This window comes from Colossoma macropomum, unplaced genomic scaffold (genome assembly GCF_904425465.1).
Source record: "Colossoma macropomum unplaced genomic scaffold, Colossoma_macropomum, whole genome shotgun sequence".
NCBI lineage: Eukaryota > Metazoa > Chordata > Actinopteri > Characiformes > Serrasalmidae > Colossoma > Colossoma macropomum.
This window is the reverse complement of record NW_023494786.1, coordinates 20,522,427-20,544,877: the sequence shown is the minus strand read 5'-3', so window position 1 is coordinate 20,544,877 and position 22,451 is coordinate 20,522,427. Positions and strand designations below refer to the sequence as shown.

The 22,451-nt window shown below is 38.0% G+C and overlaps 1 protein-coding gene across 1 annotated transcript in view; it reads left to right on the top strand.

Annotated features, from left to right (window-relative positions):
• gbe1b (glucan (1,4-alpha-), branching enzyme 1b) overlaps nt 1–22,451 on the top strand; it is a 136,433-nt gene that overhangs the window by 57,844 nt on the left and 56,138 nt on the right. The window contains exons 10-12 of the mRNA XM_036563470.1: nt 74–172; nt 14,063–14,173; nt 18,499–18,670. Of these exons, the coding sequence (XP_036419363.1) occupies nt 74–172; nt 14,063–14,173; nt 18,499–18,670 (382 nt within the window). The remainder of the gene's footprint in view (nt 1–73; nt 173–14,062; nt 14,174–18,498; nt 18,671–22,451) is intronic.

The window sequence follows — 22,451 nt, the reverse complement described above, 5'->3', positions numbered from 1 at the left end:
CAGGTGAAGGGATTAATTTCTGGGCCAGAAATGGCAGAATATTTAATGTTTTTTCTTTTGTGTCTTTCTTCAGGATGTGTCTGGTATGCCCACGCTGTGTCGGCCTGTGCAGGAGGGAGGATGTGGCTTTGACTATAGACTGGCCATGGCTATTCCTGACAAGTGGATCCAGGTAGGAGTCGCTACTTTTTCAGTTAGTTAGTGATGAAACACTGAATATCTCTCTTCCTGATTCTACTCTAAAATGCTCATGTTTTGTTTTCCATGCGGAATTATGTTTACGTTAAAACAGCTGGCTTTATATGAGAAGAAAAAAGATTTTTAACTTTAATGTACAGTCTTGCAGTGATCTTTCCCTCTAAGGTGGCACCCAGGCTATACCAGCAAAATGCCCCTCACAGCATACCAGAGCCACGGGGCCCCTCGCTGTAGAGGTCAAGAATTCAGGCCTGTGTTGTTCTCTTGGTGTACACCACACATGCACTCTCCCACTTGTGGAAAATATAGTGAAGCATGACTTATCTGACCATATGACCATTTCACACCTACTGTAATATCCCTCTATATAGTTCTTGCTGACACAGTCTGATCACGTCCTGCATTGACATTCTCAGTGACCAGAGGAACAGCTGTTCTGTTTTTCTTTACACTAATGCACAAGCATCACGCTTCTTGAATCACACGCTTGTTTTCATCCACAATTTCCAACCATGTTTACTGATGTCTTTCCCATAGATCTAAATGCAGATGTCCCTGTTACCACTGAGATGCTAGCCAGTTGAGCGGTATTCTTGACTGAAGCTCCTCTCCTCAGTGCCCTAATAATGAAATAATTAACTTAAAAAGCACATTCCCTAATTCAGTGATATAATAGTCAATGATTTAAAAGCAACCCTTCAGCGTTTTTCTTAGAACCAGATCAGCTAGCTGTCATAAATCTCTCTCAGCAGGCCAAGCCATGTGAACGCAATCAAACTGATGCATATAATGTGGCTTAATACAAAAGTGAGAAAATTGCAGGCCAAGGATACTTAATTTGCAGGAGTTGAAGGCTAGTTACTGAAATTTCACAACCCTCATTTAACATTCAATACCAAGGCAAAAAAGACTATTTCTGCCTTTTAATAGACTCTTTCATGTATTTAACATGATTTCTTAATGCTGTTCATGCATTTATTTTCATATGTGAAGAACAGTGGAAAATGTATAGTTTTTTGTTGTTTTTGTCACATTTTAAACAAGCAAACACACGAATAAGAATATACACTGACTGGCCACTTCATTAAGTGTGCCTACCTTGTATCTACACTCATTTTCTATTTTATCAGCTCCATTTACCATATAGGTTGTCTTTGTAGTTCTACAATTACAGACTGTAGTCCATCTGTTTCTCCGCACACTTTCTTAGCCCTGTTTTACCCTGTTCATCAATGGTCAGGACCACCACAGAGCAAGTGTTATTTGGGTGGTGGATTATTCTCAGCACTGCAGTGACACTGTGTCCACTCACTGTCCGCTTTACCAGAGGCACCTACCTTGCTGGTCTACTTTGTAGATGTAAAGTTAGAGGCAATGGCAACAAATGTTGCTGCACAGTTTGTGTTGGTCGTCCTCTAGTCCTTCAGTGGCGGTCACCCACTAACAAACCCCCTAACACACTACCAGTGCTGAAAATGAACCACCACCCAGATAATACCTGCTCTGTGGTGGTCTTGTGGGGGTCCTGATGATTGTAGAATGAGGTAAAAGGAGGAAACAGATGAACTACAGTCTGTAATTGTAGAACTTTAAAGAGCACCTGTATGGTAAGTAGAGCTGATTAAATGGACAAAGTGTAGAAACAAGGTGTGCTTAATGGAGCAGCTGGTCAGTATGCTTCACACTTCAGCATTGCCTTTCGTTGTTTCTCTGATAAAGCAGATGCAGAAATAAGCTCTTTGCAGTCTGAATTCCATTTTAAATATGTGCACTTGCTCAGGTCCTATCCAACAATAACAACACAGTAGCACACAGCAAGCTCTAATTACTGATGTAGTCAGTTCCACTAGCTAATATAAAACGCCAGCGCATGAATGAATCACCAGTGCATAGGTTAGGTAAGGTTAGGATTAAATTGTGAGCCAGATGATAACACAGCAGCATATTCAGTTAACTAACCAGTGAAAACACACTAAGTTTAGGGGATCGGAGGGCCAGATTTGAGCACTTCTGCCAAATACAGTAAGTATGCCATGCAATGTAGGGCATACATAAGTAGTAAACATTACAACAAAATAAACTGATATCAGACTACATTCCCTGGCAAAGTAATTGACAGCACTGCAGGTGGCTCTCACCGAACACAGCGTTTCAGTGAGGTCCCTCAGGATAGCACAGTCAGCTCTGGGTTGTTCAAGTCTTGTCACACTAAGTGTCTCATTTATCAAATGTTTGTCCTGGTTACGATTCCGAAGCATACTGGCTCTGTTTTTTCTCTCGGGGGGACAAACTAGACACATCTGTTTTATTTTTGGATAGGTTTGAATACAACTCCCAATTATTTCTCTTATTTAGTCACTCATTTATTTACTGTTTTGATGTGACTCATTAAATGTATGTCATGTCTTTCTTTAATCTCTGATTAATTGCTGTGTCTTTAGTGAATTGATTTAGTTTTAGGCACTTTTTTCCCATGCATATTAAGCACAACTTGCCTGACCACTGACATGAATTTGCATTTGTAGATTTGTTTTTTCATATCTCTGAATATTTTACTCTTGATTAGAGAACATCAATTTCTTAACAATTAGGTTGGGTCTGGCAGTTGCGTGATATTTTTTTTCCTCGTTCAATTCTCAATTAAACTGCAAATATTTTTTTCAGCAATGTCTCCAGTATCACTTTTATCAGTCACTGCCTGTGACAATTCCTTGAGTTTAGCTAAGTACGGCATTACCAATTATCTGAGTGTTGGTGTCTGACACTGATAGGAAATTACTTGGATGTCCCCTTTTTCCCTTTTCTGAAGAAGAGAATTCGATCATGGTTTCTTAAATAACTCAAAAAACCACTCAATTAACAGCCATGTCACGTTTTTTGGCATTTCTTTTCTTGTTCGCTGAAAGGCGTCTTTGTGGAGACTGGTAATTAGAAAAATCTGTGCCGTCCAAATGAAAACCCTAAAAGAGTTTTGTGCTCTTGGCGTGAAATGATGGGCTTCTATTGTGCTGCTGTACTTCAAGGGCACCCAGGCATTTGGCCTGTCATTTAGATCAGTACGTTAGCACGCTGCTCTTGTCATCTTGATGTAAGTTTGTGAACGACTTGGAATTTCTAACTCTGCGCCTCGCTGTCCTCAATAAGGCATCACTTGCGGAGTCCACGCCTACCGTATGGCCGTGTGCTGGCTTTCCATATTGCATGATTTTTCTCTCTTAGAAGGGTCTCTTTCTTGGCAGTTTTGCTGAGGTTTACAAACGGACTCCTCCAAAGGTGAAGAGCCATACTGATGTGTACCAATTTTCATCTCTTACCATATATAATCTCTTTTTTATCTCTTTTCCCAGCCATATAAGTATATTTCTGCAGTCTTTTTGAGGAGTTGGTTATTAAACAGCGCTTCTAAGAAACATTCAAGCATTCTTGGTACATAACAGTGATCAGGGCTCAAGTTGTCAATTCTTGAGCTTTTAATATCGACCTGAAATCTGAATTTTTAATTATTTTCTTTGTTAGTTCATGTCACTGATCCTTTCATTGTGATTCATTACATCATATTATTTTATCAGACAGAATTCTTGTTTTCCGATAATCTTCCAATAAATGATACCCCCCTCACCATCACCACCTGTAATCGAGCACATATGTGCACTTCGCTCAGAGACCCTCCCTGATACTGTTTTAGTTGGATATACAGCACACTGTAGAAGAAAAAAAATGCCATGATTTCTGATTCACATTGCCTTTAATGCATGGATCTCAAACTCAAATTACCTGGGGGACACTAGCCAGGTGCTCCTCTCCAAGGGTGGCTAGTTGAAAGAAACACTGGGAACAAAAGTGTTCATATAGCTTATGGCAAAAAACCAGCCACAGTATCTGGTGCCTAAAGCAGATCTTCCCCATCAGATGTAAATATTTAGTCACTGGATTCAAAATTTGAATAGATATGCTAAGGTGGTGTCTTAGAACTATGTATTTTTTGATACAGCATAAATAAGGAGTGCCTGAGTATGTGCCTTGTGTTTATATGTTAATATTATGTTAATTTTTGCACCATCTGTACAGTTTACATGTCTTCACACTAGAGGAGTAACGATGCACAGATTTTCAAGTTTGATACCATTTCAAAATACAAAAGGTTCAATTCAGTTTTATATATTTTGTTTGTTAAACGTCTGCAAAAAAACCTTTTTTTGCTGTGCCCCCTTCTAACCAAAAAATAAATAAAATAATAAATAAGTAAAAATAACATCCCCTAGAAGTTATAATGCATTTATAAAAAGCCCAGTCATTTGGGCGTGGATGCATGCATAACATAAGCGTAAGTTAATGTAAGTTTTTTATTGCATCTGAGTCGCACTAATAGTATTTATTGTCGTGTTTTACATCCATCTATAGCTTCATTGTAATCCCTCTTTGATGATGTCACTGATTACTGCATCTCAGTCTTTTTCTCTTCACTGACATCGTGCAGACTCTAAACTGGTACCCCCTCTAATTGAATGCAGTAGTTGATGTAATTCATGTGGCGCAGGCTCTGGCTGTATCTCTAAGTGCTGAGCTCTGGCTCTCAGTGGAGGAAAGGCATGCATTACTAACCAAGGCTACCAGAAGTACAAGGCTTTTTTTTTATTTTTTGCCTGGACTTCCACGAAGCAGTGCGGCTCTCTTTGATCCCGGATGACCTCTTCCTCGGCTGTGCTCCGCTAGCCCGGCTCCTCGCTGCTCTCTCAATGCACAGACGCATCCACTTGACTGACTCTGAATCACTCTGGGGAATAGGTTTTGGGCTGCTAGCCCCCATTTTTTCCTCTTTTTTCTACATTTGCTTTTTCGTACAATGTTGCCCAGCATGCAATATTTATTTAGGCCTTTTCATCCGACACTGCTATCGATTTCATTCCGTGTTGTGGTACCAAAGAGACTGAGAGACTTTGAGGGCTGGTGCACACAGATGCCCACAGTTTTTGTGTATGTGTGTATGTGTGTGACTGGCTATTCTCTTGTGAGGTGGTGTGTGTGTATATGTTTTGACATTGCTTGAGAAGGTTTTCTGCCCAGTTCAGTTGTAGAAGCCCAGTAAACTCACACATCATAAACTCTGTCTCTCTCCTGACTTGGCTGAAGTGAGCGAGTAAATTCCAGAGTTTCTGATAGCCCACTGAGACACAGAATACTGTGTTGGTTAAAGAGTTTTTATTCTTCTTAAGGTGTACAATACAGAGCTCTGAGGTTTTGAGATGTAAATTATATACAGCATTTGTTGCCTTTTTATGGTTTTACCTGTACCCAGTAGTATTCCAGATTTTCCAATACCAAGATACCAAGCTGTTCAGTCATATGGAAAAGTTTGGGCAAGCCTGGCCAATTGAAAAAAAAAAAAAATACATGTCCTCTACAGAAAACACGCTTCTGCACATTGGAATGCACAATGCATTTTAATTACTATTTGCTGAATTTAACATATTGGGGTAAAAAATGAAACATAAAATGTGGTCTATGCAAAAAATATACCACACTGTATAGTTGCCAAAAAAAAGTGCACTAAAAATCAAAGTTGTGATATTTGGGTTTCTTCTCTCTAGAGGATGTGTTAACTTATTATCTCTTAGAAAATCAACAAAACAAATAATAATCACGTGATGAGTGTTCTTGAGCACATAAAAATGTGTTTTTGCTATTCAGATGTCCAACATTTTAAGTGAAATCCATCAAGAAAAAAGGTGAAACACATAAAAGCCCTGAAGGTGCTATAACACAAAAACATTAAATATAACGATATTCACTTATTTCATTAACTTTTTGTTATATAATTATAAAGATGCCCCAAATATCCATTTTCACTGTTTGATGCAGTGATGGGGAGTCAATTCCCAAAGAGTAGATTTTACTAAAGCATGTCTGAGAGTCAGGGTCAACTTTTGGCCAGCAACTGAGAGTCAGAACGCTTGGAGTCTGTCGACTCCATGTTTTCTCGTAATAGGCAGAAGTATGTGTTTAGTTTGAGTAGCGTGAATTAATTTACCAGCTTAATTGTATGTCAGCGCTGCTCACCAGACAAAAATGTTTTGTTATGTCTGTCTGTACCCTGCACCACACTGCACCCTAACTCAGGATTAAAAATGGTACAATGAACAAAAACAAAAACCAGTAGTAGACAGTATTTTTCATAGAATGTTGTGGAAAATAGCATGAAGCTGAAGTTGCTTTCTTTTTTGCCAGCTTGTTATCAAAAATTTCAATTTCAATTTAAATTGTGCTGCATTTAAGGTAACGGCTCCATCGTTTAAGGTGGAACAGAAAAGTCAAATAAGAAACTGGAGAATTAGCCAACTTCAGCCTTGTGAAAAGAGGAACAATATAACATTCAACTGCTCTGAAATTAAAACTTTAAATCTGATTTACTTAAATCTGATAACAGTATATTTTCATATAATTGTGACTACAGTGATGATTTTCTCAGTACATCACTGAGTTTCCCATGAGAACTTAACCCCTTTTGGCAGCCTAATCATGTGAAATGTGTGAAGCTGTATGAATTTTCATGATAAGATGTGTTGAAACATTAATTAGCTATAATCATTTGCCAAGTTACCTGTTATTATGTGGTATGATTTACACATATGATTTTCATCATATCACTATAATCTGTAGCTATGCGCAAAAAATGGATAAACTACTTTTAGGACACTTCAATATCAGTATAATATAATACAATATAATTTCCCTTATCACTGCCTCTGGCACTGTCTCAGTTAAAATTAAGTGGAGTCGGAAATTCAGTTCTATTGATTCCAGCAGTAGGGGTCGAGAGTTGGAGTTGACTCCAGAAAATCTGAAGTCATGCATCACAAGTTTAACTTACATTCACTTTTAAATAGTCTTTAAAAAGCACTATGTAGCATTTAAAATAAATACAAATAAACGTAAATACAGTAAAATATAAGAAGATTTTACCTTACCTTAAAAACAGTTGACTTTCTGACTTCTCGCTGCACTCCAGCTAGTGTATAGATTTATTAAATTCCATCAGCAGCACACATGATTTAATTTAATGAAGAATTGATCAGCTAAAGCAGGTATTGGATGGTAACTGTAAACACAATCATACACACAATGCAGTGTTTATTTATTTATTCTAATTGTTTTTTTTAACAAATACACACTTTATGCAGACTTTTGCACAGTACTGTTGATTTGGAAGTTTTTTAACTAAACTGTCTGGTCTGAATCTGTCTGTGCTTATTCTTTGGTCTATTATTTAAAAATCTTGCTCCTCATGGAAATAATGTTTCAAGTACAAATGTTAACTTATTAAAATAGCCTAATATTACACTGCAAACAAAAGAAAGCTTCGAAGCCAAAACATCTTAAATCTAATCAACATATCTAATATTTCTTATTTCAAGACTATTGTAAGAATATTGTTTAGATATTGTTTACTTGTTTTAAGTTTTTATCTAGTGAAGATGTCTTTTTCTATTGGCAGACGATTTTGCTTATTTTAAGCATTATTTCTTGAAATAAGCAAAATTATCTGCAGATAGAGGAAAATAATTTCTCTACACAACGTAACTTAAAACAAGCTGAAAACATCTGTAATTTTATGGTATTCTTACAACAACTTTAAAAACAGGAGTAAAAGATGTATTGACTAGATTAAAGATTTTTTCACTTGCTAAGGTATCATGTTTGGCAGTGAAGGTCTGTCACTGTACAATATATATTCTGGTTCTACACATTTTATTTGTTATCATTTTGTGAATACATCAGTCCCTGTTAGTCTACATGTAATACACATACAGTCATCTACAAAAGTCTAAACACCACTGTTCATATTACATTTTTTGTTGATGTTCTGAGTAAAAATAAGTCAGGACATCCTCTACAGGGAGCAAACTTAAATTTTTTTTCCGCAAATTTTAGTGCCAGTTAATGTTTCTTTGCTGAGTTTAACATATTGGAAAAAAATAGAACATACATTTTAAATTATGCCATAGGTTTTGCACAATTGTGTGTTAAATGGTGCAGAAGTGTGTTCTCTGTAGTGGTTGTGTTAACTTATTTTCACTTTTGAAAAAAAACAAAAAAAACGTATCATTTGACCAGGGGTGCCCAAACTTTTGCGATCTGTCCTTTAAATGAGACACACAGCAAGAGAGATGGGGGATGGGGGGGTGTTGGGGAGTGGGGGTGCAGGTGATACACAAATGTACTGCCTCAGCCTCCACTGCCCCCTAACCTGCCTGATTTAATCAGGCTTCTGTCCCTGCCAAGACGATGCTTGTTCATCTCGTAGCCTGCGAGAAATGAAGATGTCCTAATAGGAGAAGCAGATAAGGCATGCTACACAAGTTTGGCCTGATTGTATCTGATTACTACTCCAAAATGCTGTCGCTTCTAATGGATAATGTAACAAAAGCCCTCTAATTTACCAAGCGCCCTTCCCCGCAGCTCCAGCAGATTGAAATGTAATGGAAACAATTAGAGTCAGGGAGTGAAGTGAGGTGTACCGCCAAGGACAAGAAGCAAAGAAAGGGCATCACTTTGTTCTGTTGCCCACCTAAATATACAAATTACCTTTTGATTTTGGTCTAAAGACCATCTAATCGATTATGGCATTAGGGTCCGCTGATTGTGTTTTTAGTTAATGTGTATGAAATGATGGAGTCATTTTTTTTTTCTCCAGGGCTCAGTACTGCTGTTATTCAGATGCTCTTAGGTAAAGGTGACCTTGATCATAGAAATTATAGTATGTATTATATCAGTGTAAAGTACAGTATTTACCTTATGTCAATAAAGAAGGATTATAAGCATGAAAAACTACTGCCGCTTAAAGTGATTACACACATCACAACTTTACCACTGCTAAGAGTAATTCATTCTATTACAATTTTACTGCCACTAAAAGTAATTAGTTCCATTACAACTTTACTGCTGCAAAAAGTAATTAGTCACATTACAATTTTACTGCCACTAAAGTAATTAGTTACAACTTTACTGCTGCAAAAAGTAATTAGTCACATTACAATTTTACTGCCGCTAAAAGTACTTAGTTACATTACAACTTCAATGCTGCAAAAAAATGATTAGTTACATTACAACTTTACTGCTGCTAAAAGGAATAAGACCCATTATAACTTTTCTGGTGCTAAACATGATTAGTTACATTACAGCATCACTAATGCTAAAAGTAATTAGTTCCATTGCAACATCGCTACCTCTAAAAGTGATTAGATACATTACAACGTTATTGCCGCTAAGAAAAGTGATTAGATGCAGTACATCATTGTTGCCGCTAAACGTGATTAGCCACACTGCAACGTTGCTGCCACTAAAGTGATTAGTTGCCCTGCAACATTGCTGCCACTAAAAGTCAGTTTCCATCTGGTGGTTAGGTCTCCTCCATCACTTGATGGTACCAAGCTTGGAGAATGAAGGCTAGAACTTGCTTCCTCGAAGATATGCAAAGCGAGCAGCTGCATCTTGTCGAGCTGCCACTAATGTAACAAACTAAAACTCGATTGGGCACTCAGTGGGCACATGCAGAAGTGGCGAAACACACTGCAGTGTTTTGATTGTAGAACAGCCTTGGGCTAGCAGAGTTAGAGTGGGCTAAAGGTTCATCCTGCGTTTAATGGTAGAGATAGGAAGTTGGGGATGAGCAATTTATGCTACATGATTTTAAGAGCAGACAGAGCTGTGGATGGAACATGCATTCACAGGGCAGTCTGTGTGTGTGTGTGTGTGTGTGTGTGTGTGTGTATCTGTGTGTGTGTGTGTGTGTGTGTGTGTGTGTGTGTGTGTGTATGTGTGTGTGTGTAAGGGTGTGAAGATAAACCGGAAAGAGGAACGGATATAAGCAGATATGGATGGCTTATTCCTCTTCACACCCTGAGAGTAAAACTGTGGTTGCTTCTTCTTACTAGAGTTTAATCTGATAAAGCAATAGTTTGGCAAAAATAAATCAATTTTGCATAATTTCCCTCTTTACCCCAAATCAGCCGAGATAGCACTGGTGTCCAAAATTTGCTTATTTTATTTTGCACTGAAGCTATGAGGCTAAGGGATACAAGTAATGCTTGTTCTCATCATTACCGCAGGTTGTGTGTACTAAAAATCGTCAGATCATCACATAGTTGCTTTGTGTTCCTAACTTGTTGTTACTTTTGTTGTTAGGCAAGCCTACTTGAGACTACATATGTGGTTTCTGACACTGTATTTCTTACTGTTATGTACAAAATTGACACTGGCTGTTGCTATTCTTTAGCCATTTGTCCCATTTTATAGATAACAGTATGTCATACAATGTCAGAAACCACATAAACAAGTCTATTTTGATTATTTAATAACTCAAAATGGTTTAAGGGAACTGTATGATTCAGGCCTGCAGTTTGCACAATGCTAACAGTTGGCTGTGATTTTCTTTTGAACTATATTAGCCTCAGATCAAGTACAAAACTTTGAAAACAAACTTCTGACACCAAACATGTCTTGGCTGATCGACTACATTTCAGGTAAGGGGGAAAACTGTGTAATTTGATTTTTCACCAACAATCCCTCTAAGACCATCTGAAACTGCTAGTGTGTGTAGAAAAAGAACATGCTCGTTTCTGTTTACAAATGGCCGGCTGAGAACAGTTTCTTATTTTCGTTTCCTGTAAATCCAGGCAGTTTTGTCACCTGAGAGTGACATGGTCGTATTTTAAAACAAGTCGTATTTGTAAAATGGCCACTCAGCATGTGCAGGACTCTTTGTGCCCCTCTGAATGCACCCTGGGGGACTGTCACACACAAGATTGAAGGCCTTAGTTGGCCTCTTTGCTGAGTCTGTAGTGATTGTTTGCAGTTCACCTGCTATCTGTTTCTCTATCTTTACTCTATCGATTGTGCAGCTGTGAGGTAATAAAAAGGTTTCCCTGAGTGTCACTCACCTGTCCAGTCCAGTCACAGTGAACACATTGGTGCTTTCAGCATGACGGGCTGCTGGACTCCTGTCAGTCAGCACACTATGGATGGGGGTCCAGGTGTGAGGGGTTGAGGGGGTGATGTTGGGAGTATGAAAATATTTGTCCCTCTCATTTACTCTTTTGACACAATAGTAAGCGAAAGTATCTAATTTATCTGATGTCCCCCTTACCCCAAGCATAGTGGATCAGCCAAGACGTGAACGTTGTCCAAAGCTTGCTTCTTGCTTTATTTTTGCACTGGATCTGTAAGATAACTGTAGCTACAAAAGTAGTACAAGTCTGTGGAGTTCTAGTACTTGTTTAAGTTGTACTACTTCTGTTATGAAAAAAAAAAAACCTTTGGACACCAAACAACTGCATTTGAAGTTAAGGAGAAACTGCGTAAAGTTTCATTTTTGCCATTCCTTTCAAAATAAAAGTGCCAGTGCAGTAGAGGTCTGAAACAGAGACTTGCACACATTCAATATTTGCCCAAATTGGACTGTGGTGTGGCGTAACGTTTTTGCGTCTTTCAAAGATTTGTCTCCTGAGTTAATTTACTTTGAATTAGCTTACAGGATTTACATCAGTCCCTGCTGTGCTTTTTTGATGAAGCTTTCGAATAGCTTAAAATTGTAAGAGATGTCAGGTTTAGTTGGAGATTATGTTCATATGTTTTGGTCATGTTTAATTGTGAAGGCTGTATGTCACACGAATCTTGTCTGGCTGTTTATCTGTCAACATTCCTTTGTCCCCAACTTTACTTATGCTTCTTGATGACTCTAATTTGATATTTAGTGTACAACAAAATAAGTTATTATGACAGCCATAACTACAGCCAAGAAATCAGTCTTGAAAATTTGGTTTGAAACTAACCTTTCTTCATCTCAGTTCTGATGTGGATATTTGCTGGACATTCTAATACTGGAGCGAGCGACAGCCAGATTCTATAATGCCAGTGCAGCAACTATTCGTTTTTGGACTGATGCCATTTACTATGTTAAGGCTCTGTAATCACTGACATTCTGCTTATGTTGAATACTTTTATATACTGTCTAGTTTTTTTCTTGTTTACTTACATATTTTTAGCCTCCCCTCCGATCCTTCTTCTTTTGTGCCATGGGCAGAGAATGTTGATTGCATGTTGACTACAAAAAATCAGTAAAAGGTTATTACAAATAATAAAAGTGGCATAAAAGTGCCTCTTTGGAGCAATGCCAACCACGATTGGTTCCCTAAGGAACGTTACAGCTGATGGTGCTATAAGGACCCCATTTTTGTAAATGGGATGTGCAACTTTCTCTTAGACGTGCGACTCCTTTGTGTGCCTTGCTTGGCTATTTTCGTTTTCCACTTTAAAATAGTTCCACACTGCTGACATTTATGTTGTGCTTCTGCTGTGAGTTGTGGAAAATACCTCTTTATGTGCCCTCTATGACAGTGGTATAAACAGAGCAAAATAAAGTAGCCTTAATGAAGGATTGAATTTAAATGACTTAATATAGTTGAAACCAGTGCATTGAAATATGCCTTGAGTGTCTCTGATACAGGATAGCCTTAGCTGTGCAGTATACTAATGACGTGTAGCTTAAAGTCAAAACATATCACATTTTCCTTTCATATAAAGGTGTATTTCCAAGGGAACCATTGTATCAGGGAGGATCTCTTCATGAGCTCAGCTGTGACACTTTGAATCTGTAGACACTGTGGAATCAAGGCTCCAGGTGTGCAGAGGAAACTGCAGTCCAAGATCTGTGTGTAGTATGTAAGTCACACCTGGCTGGTCATGTTATTTGTTCAGGGTAAATATCATACTTTTGAGATGAAATGTGTCAGAAAGGGAAAGGCAGATTCCAGTGAAGGAGGGAATTGCATCCTGGTAGTATGGATATAGTGTAACAGTGTTCCTTTCAGCTGTAGTCAGTAGTATTGGCACAAATGTAGCTAATAGGCAGTTTTGTAGTTGTTTTGCAGTTTGCAGACTCTTGTCAGGCAGTGTATTGCTGTTCAGTAAGACAGTAGTGATCATTCATCATTTCTAGAGATTTTATTACTTTCCCATCTCTTCTCCACTGTAATCCTGACCTTGAGATGCATTATCAGTTAGCCGAGCTGCAGCAGGACTATCCAGCAGGCAGGCAGTGAGAGATGAAAGCCAGCTCTGCTGAAAGCAAAGATACAGCCACGTGCCTGCGTGTGCATTTATATCTGAGAACTGAGCAGATGGAGTGAATGGAAAGAAAGGATAAGACACACGCTTTTACAAAGCAGTGCAGAACTGGCATCAGTCAGAATCCAATATACTGACTTCTTCCTCTTTTTTTTCCTTTCCTTCTTTCTGTAATTTCTTCTTTCTATTTTTCCTTTATTCTGGGATTTCCTTCTTTTTCATTCTGCCTTTCTTTCTTTGTGGCTTTGTCTTTCACTCTTATCCTTCTTTCTTTCTTTCTTTCTTTCTTTCTTTCTTTCTTTCTTTGTGTTAATTTGATTGTTTCTTTGTCTCCTTTTTCATTTATGGAGATTTTTTTTTCTTTCTTTGTGACTTTTTATCTTCGTATTTCTTTCTTTTATTCTTTCTTTCTTTCGTTCTTTCTTCCTTTGTGTTAATGTGACTGTTTCTTTGTTTGCTTTTTTTTATTTATGGTGATTTTTTTTTTCTTTCATCGTTCTTTTCTTTCTCATTCTTTTCTTTGTGACTTTTTCTGTGCTCTTCTTTCTTTCTGTTAGTTTGATTGTTTCCTCTTTTCATTTGTTTTTTTTCTCTTTCCTTCTTTGTGACTTTCTATCCTCTTGTTTCTTTCTTTCTGTTATTCATTTATTCTTTTTCTTTCTTTCTTTCTTTCTTTCTTTCTTTCTTTCTTTCCCTCCTTAAAAAACAATCAACATGTTTATTCCTCCATGTGTTTCCTCAGATCCTGAAGGAATTCAAGGATGAGGACTGGAACATGGGGAATATCGTGCATACGCTGACCAACAGGCGATACGGAGAGAACTGCATTGCGTATGCAGAGAGCCACGACCAGGTACTGCAACCTCAAACCCCCATTCTACACACAGGGCAGAGAGGAGCAAATGTAATCAATGCATCATTTGGGATGGAAATTGATGTCACCGCAGGTTGAGGGACTCTTGGGGAGAGGGGGAAATTAGAAATGAACACATCCACCTTGTTTGTACAATTCCAGCCCCACAGCTAAAACAAACTCTTCTCCTTCTTTTCCTTCATCATCATCATCATCATCTTCTTCGCCATAGGGTCTGTGGGGTCCTGCGGTAGCAACAGAACCAGTTGTTGAATTTGCATGAAAGACTGGTAGAGGTGCTCACACATAGCCCAAAGACCCAATTATACCAATTCTTCTAGAACCACCATCATAGGAAAATGACAACACTCATGTAATGTGGACAATAGTATGATTTGTAATCATTAATGCGATTGTTAAAGTATATCTTTATATCATCAGCAGTCGTACAATACTAAACAACTGCATGTATCACAAAAGATTTAAACCAGTTATAGAGGAGCTGTAAACAAGAATAACCAGTGTATAGTAACTGCTTAAACTGCACATACTGTCAGTCTAATGCCACTATCAGTTTTACTCATTTATTTTTAACAACTGATTTTTTTTTAACAAATGCTGACTTAGTTGTTATAGTTGTTTGTAGTCTTTATCACTTGCCCCAGATGCAGTCGATCATAGTTCATAGTTCCTTGTTTTGCTGGTGCATTTGTCCATTCTGCTTGTTAACTTGTTTGCAGGCCTCCAAAAGTGGAATATTGTGATATTGTGATTGTCATGTGTCGTGAAAATGCCTTTAAGTTTTCGTGTTATTTTTACCGCCTTAACACTCATATCATCGCTTACACTATTGTGCAATAGTCAGTGTATATTTTAAAGTTAAACGCACCAATCTGCTGCACTTTGAGAGCAAAATTGAAAGGTTAGATCTATGAAGAACTTTGTGCTCTAAACAATTTTGTGCTTTAGTAATTTAATCATAAACACACTTGTTATATGGGTATGAATGGTGATGATGCAGCAAAAAGATCACACCAAAACATGGTAAAGGAGTTTAACAGTTCACAAATGGGCAAAACAAAAAAATGACTAGATCATACATAGCATACATAGTGCAAACTTTAAGCTAAAAACAGTAGAGGTAACTTCAATTTGATTAGTTAACATTACAAATAGCCTGGGGGCGTAACTACCACTGTGTTTCATCACCTCTTCTTTTAACAACACTCTGTAAGCTTTAGTGAACTGAGGAGACACTGCTGTAGTTTTGAAAGTGAAAAGTTTTCCCATTCTTGTTTGATATTGGATATCGGCTGCTCAACAGCCGAAATTTTTCATTTCGTAACCCTCCAAATGTTATCAGTGGTGACAGGTCTGGACTGCAGGCAGGCCAGTTTAGCACCCAGACTCTTTTAATACGGAGCCATGCTGTTAAAATACATGCAGAATGTGGTTTGGCATTGCTGAAATAATCAAGGCCTTCCCTGAAAAAGACGTTGTCTGGATGGCAGCATATGTTTCCAAAACGTATATATCGTTGAGCATTAATGGTGCCTTCACAGATGTGTACATCACCCAATGCCATGTGCACTAATGCACCCCTATACCATCATGAACACTGGCTTTTGAACTGTGTGCTGATTGCAAGGACACTTTTTTCCACTTCGCCCAGAGCATGCAGTCATATTTTAAAGTATGAATATATGCTACCAGTGTTAGCAACATTGATGTCAACTTAGCTTCAGTGCTGCTTTAAAACAGAGATTGACTTTAATGTCCCCTAACTAAGCTGAAGATTAATGTTAATTTTCAATGATCACTTCTGCATTGACATTATCTGTTTGCTATCTTACATTGATAATAATAAGATTGTGTTTGGACTAGTGGATAAAGTTAACATTACTTACCTCAAATTAAACAATACTGTGTCCTCAAATGCCTCGTGTCTCGGATGCAGCCAGGTGACAAGACAGTCCGGTGCGTGTGTGTGCGCATACGCGTGTACAGCCGAGGAGGGGAGGAGGGGCTGAATGGTAGTGACAGAAGCTTTGCAGAAGCAATGGGGCAGAGCACAACGTTGTTAATGTTATTATGAGAAGTGCAAAGATGCTTTCGGTTCATTATGAAACTGTGGCGGGTTAAATTAGTCTATGGCAGGCCACCACAGTTTAGGTAATTAATGGGAAAAGTTGTTCTTGGCTTGGACGTGCATTTAATTGGAGCCTTTACATTATGTAGAGGTTCTTTAAAATTTAAGAAAGTTAAAAATGTTCTTCACACCCACATCTCATTTACAAACACGCCTCTCTGTAGAACCATCCACTGAAAGTTTCTTCATCGAACCAAAAGTGGTTCTACTATGGCAAAGCTCTAAATGATGCATTTTGGAGCTTTATATTGAATAGTGCATGCCAGGGCTGTCAGAGTGTGTGAATGTGAAGATTTTTCGTAGAACCGTACGTTCATGCCAATAGCCATTTAGGAAGAGCGCACCCTCAAGTCTTTGGACATACCTTTGCTTCATAGTCAGTGTTTTTACTGAAGTGCCACTGCTATAAAGTTTGCATTTGAATACATTATGCTGAATGCGGCTGTGATATTTTTATTGCATATTACTTTTAAGGTCTCAGCATAGAATATGTTTCAACTGTAGCTGTAGCAGTGTCATTATTAACAAGGGACATGTAGGGAAAACGGTCGTAGCACATGTAAATTTGCAAATGAGTATGACAGTCAGTGTGAACAACTGGCAGTACGCCCCTGATAGCATACACACAGGTGTCAGCTGCACTTGTTGTGGGAATGTGCTAAAGATCAGTTCCTGGAGCTATAACACCCTTAATTTAATCAGCAACAAGCTGGAGCAATGACGCACATGTCGCTGTTCACATACGTGCTGCTCTGTTTACCTGTAGAAGTAAGAGTAAATACCTGCTATGCATAAATGAATTTAGTACCTCATTTTGTCAGAGCAAAAGTCAGAGACTTTTTTTAGATCTATTCAAAAGAGCCTTTAAGTACAAGTGATGACAAGGAAAAAAAAGGCAGAAAACATATATTTAACAGAAAATTACATCAAAGTCTCCAAAATGAAGTGTAATATCAAATCCACCAATATTTAATTAGTCCACTCTACTGTAAACTCTGCCGCCTCTTTAACACTTCCATCCCTCCAGTTTTAAACCAATGAATTACTGTTGTAGCTGTTCTCAACTGACAAAAGGAGATATTTCTAAGGTGATTAGGTATAATCCACTTGCACAAGAAAGAGGAATTTTAAAGGAAAATAAGTGACAAAACAGATTTTCAAAACTAGAGTTCAAAAAATGATTAAACAATAGAGAGAAAATGGGACTCCTAACAACCATGTGAGACCTGTTATACCACCAAAACTTGCTTCAGATTTGAAAAAATGCATGTGTTTCTGTCCATCCTTACATTATGAGAAGATAACTCAAGGCAAAGGGTCTGAAAGGATGTGTAGCTGTCAAGAAGCTGTTACTGAGAAAAGAAAAGGAACAAAAAAGAAGAAAATTTTCTCTAGAACATAAAAAATAGATGTCTGAGATGCTGAGTAAGGTGTAATGGACTAATGAGCCTCATTTATAATTGTATTACTTGGATTGTGAGAAGCAGAAAATGCAACCAACTTCTAAGACTGAACTTTGCAGGTGTGGAAAAACATCCTTACAGGTTTCTTTGAAAAACTGAAAGCAAGTCTCCGAAAAGAATCAAAGCTGTTAAAAAGGCAAATGGTGGATGTTGAAAGTTGGATATTGTATTTTGTTATTGAAGCTTCTGTGAAATGTTCTGGTAAATAAATGTTTTCTGCAGACAAGCATTGTAAGGTAGTAGCCACATATTAGCATGACTCGATTTGCGTAATGCAACTGGTGCTCATTCACTTTAATTAAATTTTTCTTATTTTTTTTTATTATTATTTTTGACTGAAATATTCCTCTAAAGCACTGTATTTATAGCATTAGTGCTGCCAAAATGCAGTAGATATTTTTCTTATAATTCCACAGCTGCAGCAAAACATGAAGTGATACACTGCATCGCTTTGAGAATGTGGCTTGTTCTGAGATCATCTTTTCATGTCCTTAGGTGTTTCTACACAATCTAATCCATGTCATGATCTTATCTAACTCCGTGTGACTGTGGTTAGCCTGACAACAGGTTCAGTGCATACCGTAGATGCTTACCCATAGTATAGGCCTACCTTCAGTGACAGCTGACATCCATAAGCCGGTTCAATAATCATTACTCACACAACTAATGTACCGTATGTGTTCATTTCTCATAATCCTGCGACTTTCTGACAGGCTCTGGTGGGAGACAAGAGCCTGGCCTTCTGGCTGATGGATAAGGAGATGTACACCAACATGAGCACCCTAATTCCCATGAACCCAATCATTGATCGGGGCATCCAGCTGCACAAGATGATCCGGCTGCTTACCCACGGCCTAGGAGGAGAGGGCTACCTCAACTTTATGGGTGAGTTTCTGTGAAGGCACACACAAAAAAGGTTTTAAAAAATCTTAGATTGCATTTTAATTGGGTCATTTTCATACATGATGCAATGAATATGGTGGAGCTTGGAAGAGCTGGCCTTAGATCTGCTTCAAAGGGGTATCTTCCACCCAAAGTGGTTTCATTTACATGCATGGATTGAATGCATAAATGCATATATTTGCATGAATTTGATAATAAATAAATGAATACATGATAAATGCCCCTGATATTGCCCTGAGGTTCTTAGTATGGCCTCAGTTTTTATTTGTTGGACATACTGTACATCCAGGCCATTTTTCTGGATTTATCTATTTCAGGGACAAGAAGTTAATACACACTTCTATAACCTAGGAATAGCTCAACAAGTTTCCATTGAAGTCCCTGTTGTTACTGAATAATAAGCCTTAGTATGTAATAAGCTTGAGATTTTAAGGGGTTAAAGGGGAACTCTACCTTTTTTTTATTATTATTCAAGGTCATTCAAAGTGGTTTCATGTGAAATGGTCATTGTAGACAAACCTACCAACTCATCTCCATCATCTCCATCCCTATCAGTTAGCCAGCGATGCCATTTGGCATAAAAGAAATTTAGGATTCTATAGAAAATAGCAACACCTGCAGATTACAGACTTCACTAATCTTTCTCTGTACATTTACAGAGTCTATTTCAGCATATAAAACAATCAAGTGCTGCATTTCAGGTTCATTTTCCCTTGAGGAATACGCACCATTAAAGCCATGCTTTGAAATTTATATTGAGTATACATTAAGGGTGTTCAGTGCATAAGATATCACTGCTGGGCTCCATCTGGACTTCGTTTAGTATTGTAATGACCAGTGAGCTTATTGTTATGTCATGGTCAATATAACTGAAAGTGCTTCTCTTTCCTCTGCTAAGGGACGATGTGTACTATAGTCAGTTTGTACAGTGTTCTAGCCCCACCTACTGATCAGGTGAATGACTTGGAGAGGGTGTGTGGGGACAGTACACTTCCTTGACCCTCTCAATAGCTTAACTGATCTGCAGTCTCAGGATCAAAGGGCTGCAACAAGATGTAGAGCCTGATGGCATCCGTATAAAAGTTGAGACACAGGGACATTTGCACTTACTGAAGTTTGAAACTAAGACAGATATGTTCTGGAAATCACACTGTGGGGGGCACAGGTCCCAGCTTGTGTTCAGCAGTGCCGGTCAGCTTGCTCACACCAGCGAGCGTTAACATTCTGAAGCAGACAGACGTGCAGGCTCCCCTCTCGCTAACCAAATGACTGAAGTTTTCCTTTTTTCTTGTATTAATAATTTCTTTTCTCTTTTTGTCTAGAGTTTTGTGTTCTTTAGTGAGCAGCTGTTTGTTCCTCTTCATGTCTGGGCTTGTTACCATCTGCCTTTCCAATTCCCACATGAGCACAAGCTCAGCCAGGAATTCAGCACTCAGACGAGTGAGCACTGAAAACAGTTGGAAATGTATGAAAGGATGGAGGTCTAATTAAGGTTGTATACAGCGTACATCCTTAGCATGCAGACTTCTTTGGACCTATTCACCTACAGAATATAGAATATAAAAGTTTGTTTTTTCTTCAGTTTCTTTACTAGTACAAATAATATGGTAAATATGTAGAACATAACAAAAAATAAATAAATAAATAAGGACATTGTGCTGCTACAAAACTTAATGACAACAAACATGCTAGAACAAGAGTCAACACTGGAAGCGCTTTTCCAAGATGGAGAGAATTATTATATGCAAAATTGCAGGCGGAATTAGCAGCATTCCTCCTGGACAGGTACAGAAACACAACATGTGTAAGGTATTGAGTTGTTTCAGTAGTTTCTTTGGTAAAGTAGGGATGGCTGAATACTAAATACACTGCCATAAATGTATTCAGTAATGTATTCTGATACAATACATTCAGAATACCTTGAGAATACATATTGGTAAGGTATAAAAATGCTACTGTTTGTAAGTTTGTTTGTTTTTTTTGTTTTTTTTTTGATTTGCACTGTTCCTCACTGTTAGTTTTTTTTAATGTAATTCTAGTGTTAAGAAGTTTAATGAAAAATTCAGAAATTTAAAGTCAAAATTCCCAACATTATTTTGGCAGGCGGATCCGACGAGTAAAAAAAAACAGTCCAGTGTTGTAGTTCACCCACTTAGGTGGTTATGTTGAATATTGAATAATGCATGTATTAAGGAATTTTAGGTGTTAAGGTGTTTTTCAACCAAATCTCTGTCTGTCAGTGCTGTATCATATCTTTTGATTACCACAGACAGTTAGTTTGAGGTGCTTTCCTACACACCACCGAGTCAAAGCACTTACTGTGGGCAGTTGCTGAATTTTGGATGAAATGTTTGAAATATGGGACTGCAGTACATAGCACAAATTCAAAATTGTAACTGTGGCTTTGTCTAACAGAAATTAGAACATTTCTTAATTTTAGAAGATTTAGACAAAACTATAATGGGTCCACATAATAGAAAACTGAATTTTTGATTCCATTTTGAAAAAAGATGGATGGAAAAGATTCGCATACAGGACATATGAATATGGAAACTGCGAATAATAGTTCATTTTGAATTCATAGTTTTTGTTATGATGATGACCAAGATGATCAACACTTCCAAAAATTCTTGAAGTTGTTCCCCAAAAATGTTTTCTAAAGGAATTCAGCAACTGTCCATGGACTTCTATTATAAGTCTGTTATAAGTTTTTCTGTTTTTTCTCTGTGTGTCCATGGTAACTAACTCAGTTAAAACATCCCATTAGCAGAGCAGTGTAACAATTCTACTGTCCAGGTTCAATCTAGAGATCATTGTCTTTTCATTAGTAATAACCAACTATTGCCCATCGATGGCTAAGAGACTTTTAAGACAAACAAAGCCAGACTACGATTTCAGTTCTCTTGTACTTGAAGGGAGAACTGTTTGGCTTTTCACTGTGAATATTCTTTAGGTGTGTAATAGAAAGCCAGAGAGAAAAAAAAGAAAAAACAAAATAAATACAGGCCGACGTGTCATGTCAATGGATCAATGGTTGGAGTCATTTAACCAGTGCAGAGCAAGAACAAATTGTTAGAGCAAGCAAATCAATTTGAGCCGCTCCCCTGCTCGACGAAATCTGTTTACTCTCTAGCAAGTAGAGGAGCCTCATGAGCTAAAAGCTCCACATAGAGATGGCAGCCATGTTTGCTCACAGACAGATGAGCACTGTAACGACAGCATGGGGCATTAAAACGCTCTCCCTCATACACCGGCAGCCAGCGAGCGAGCGGTTCACCAGCTCTAGCATTAAAGCAGTGAGTGGACAGGAGGAATTTATGTCCGGCTTTCAGAAAGGAGAGGTAGACCTTTCGAATCAGCTTCACGGTCGCAGAACCACTTCTGTTTGAGCAGGTGTGCTGTCAGTGTACAACCCCATTTCCAAAAAAAGTTGGGACGCTGTGCAGAATGTAAATAGAAATAGGATGCAATGATATGCAAATCAAGTAAACCATATTTTTGAAGGAAAATACTACAAAGACAACGTATCAAATGTTGAAACTGAGAAATGTTATTGTTTTCTGAAAGATATATGTCCGTTTTTAATTTGATGCCAGAAACACATTCCAAAAAAGTTGGGACGGGGGCATGTTTACCACTGTGTTTCATCACCTCTTCTTTTAACAACATTCTGTAAGCGTATGGGATCTGAGGAGACCGATTGCTGTAGTCTTGAAAGTGAAATATTTTCCCATTCTTGTTTGATATAATATTTCAGCTGCTC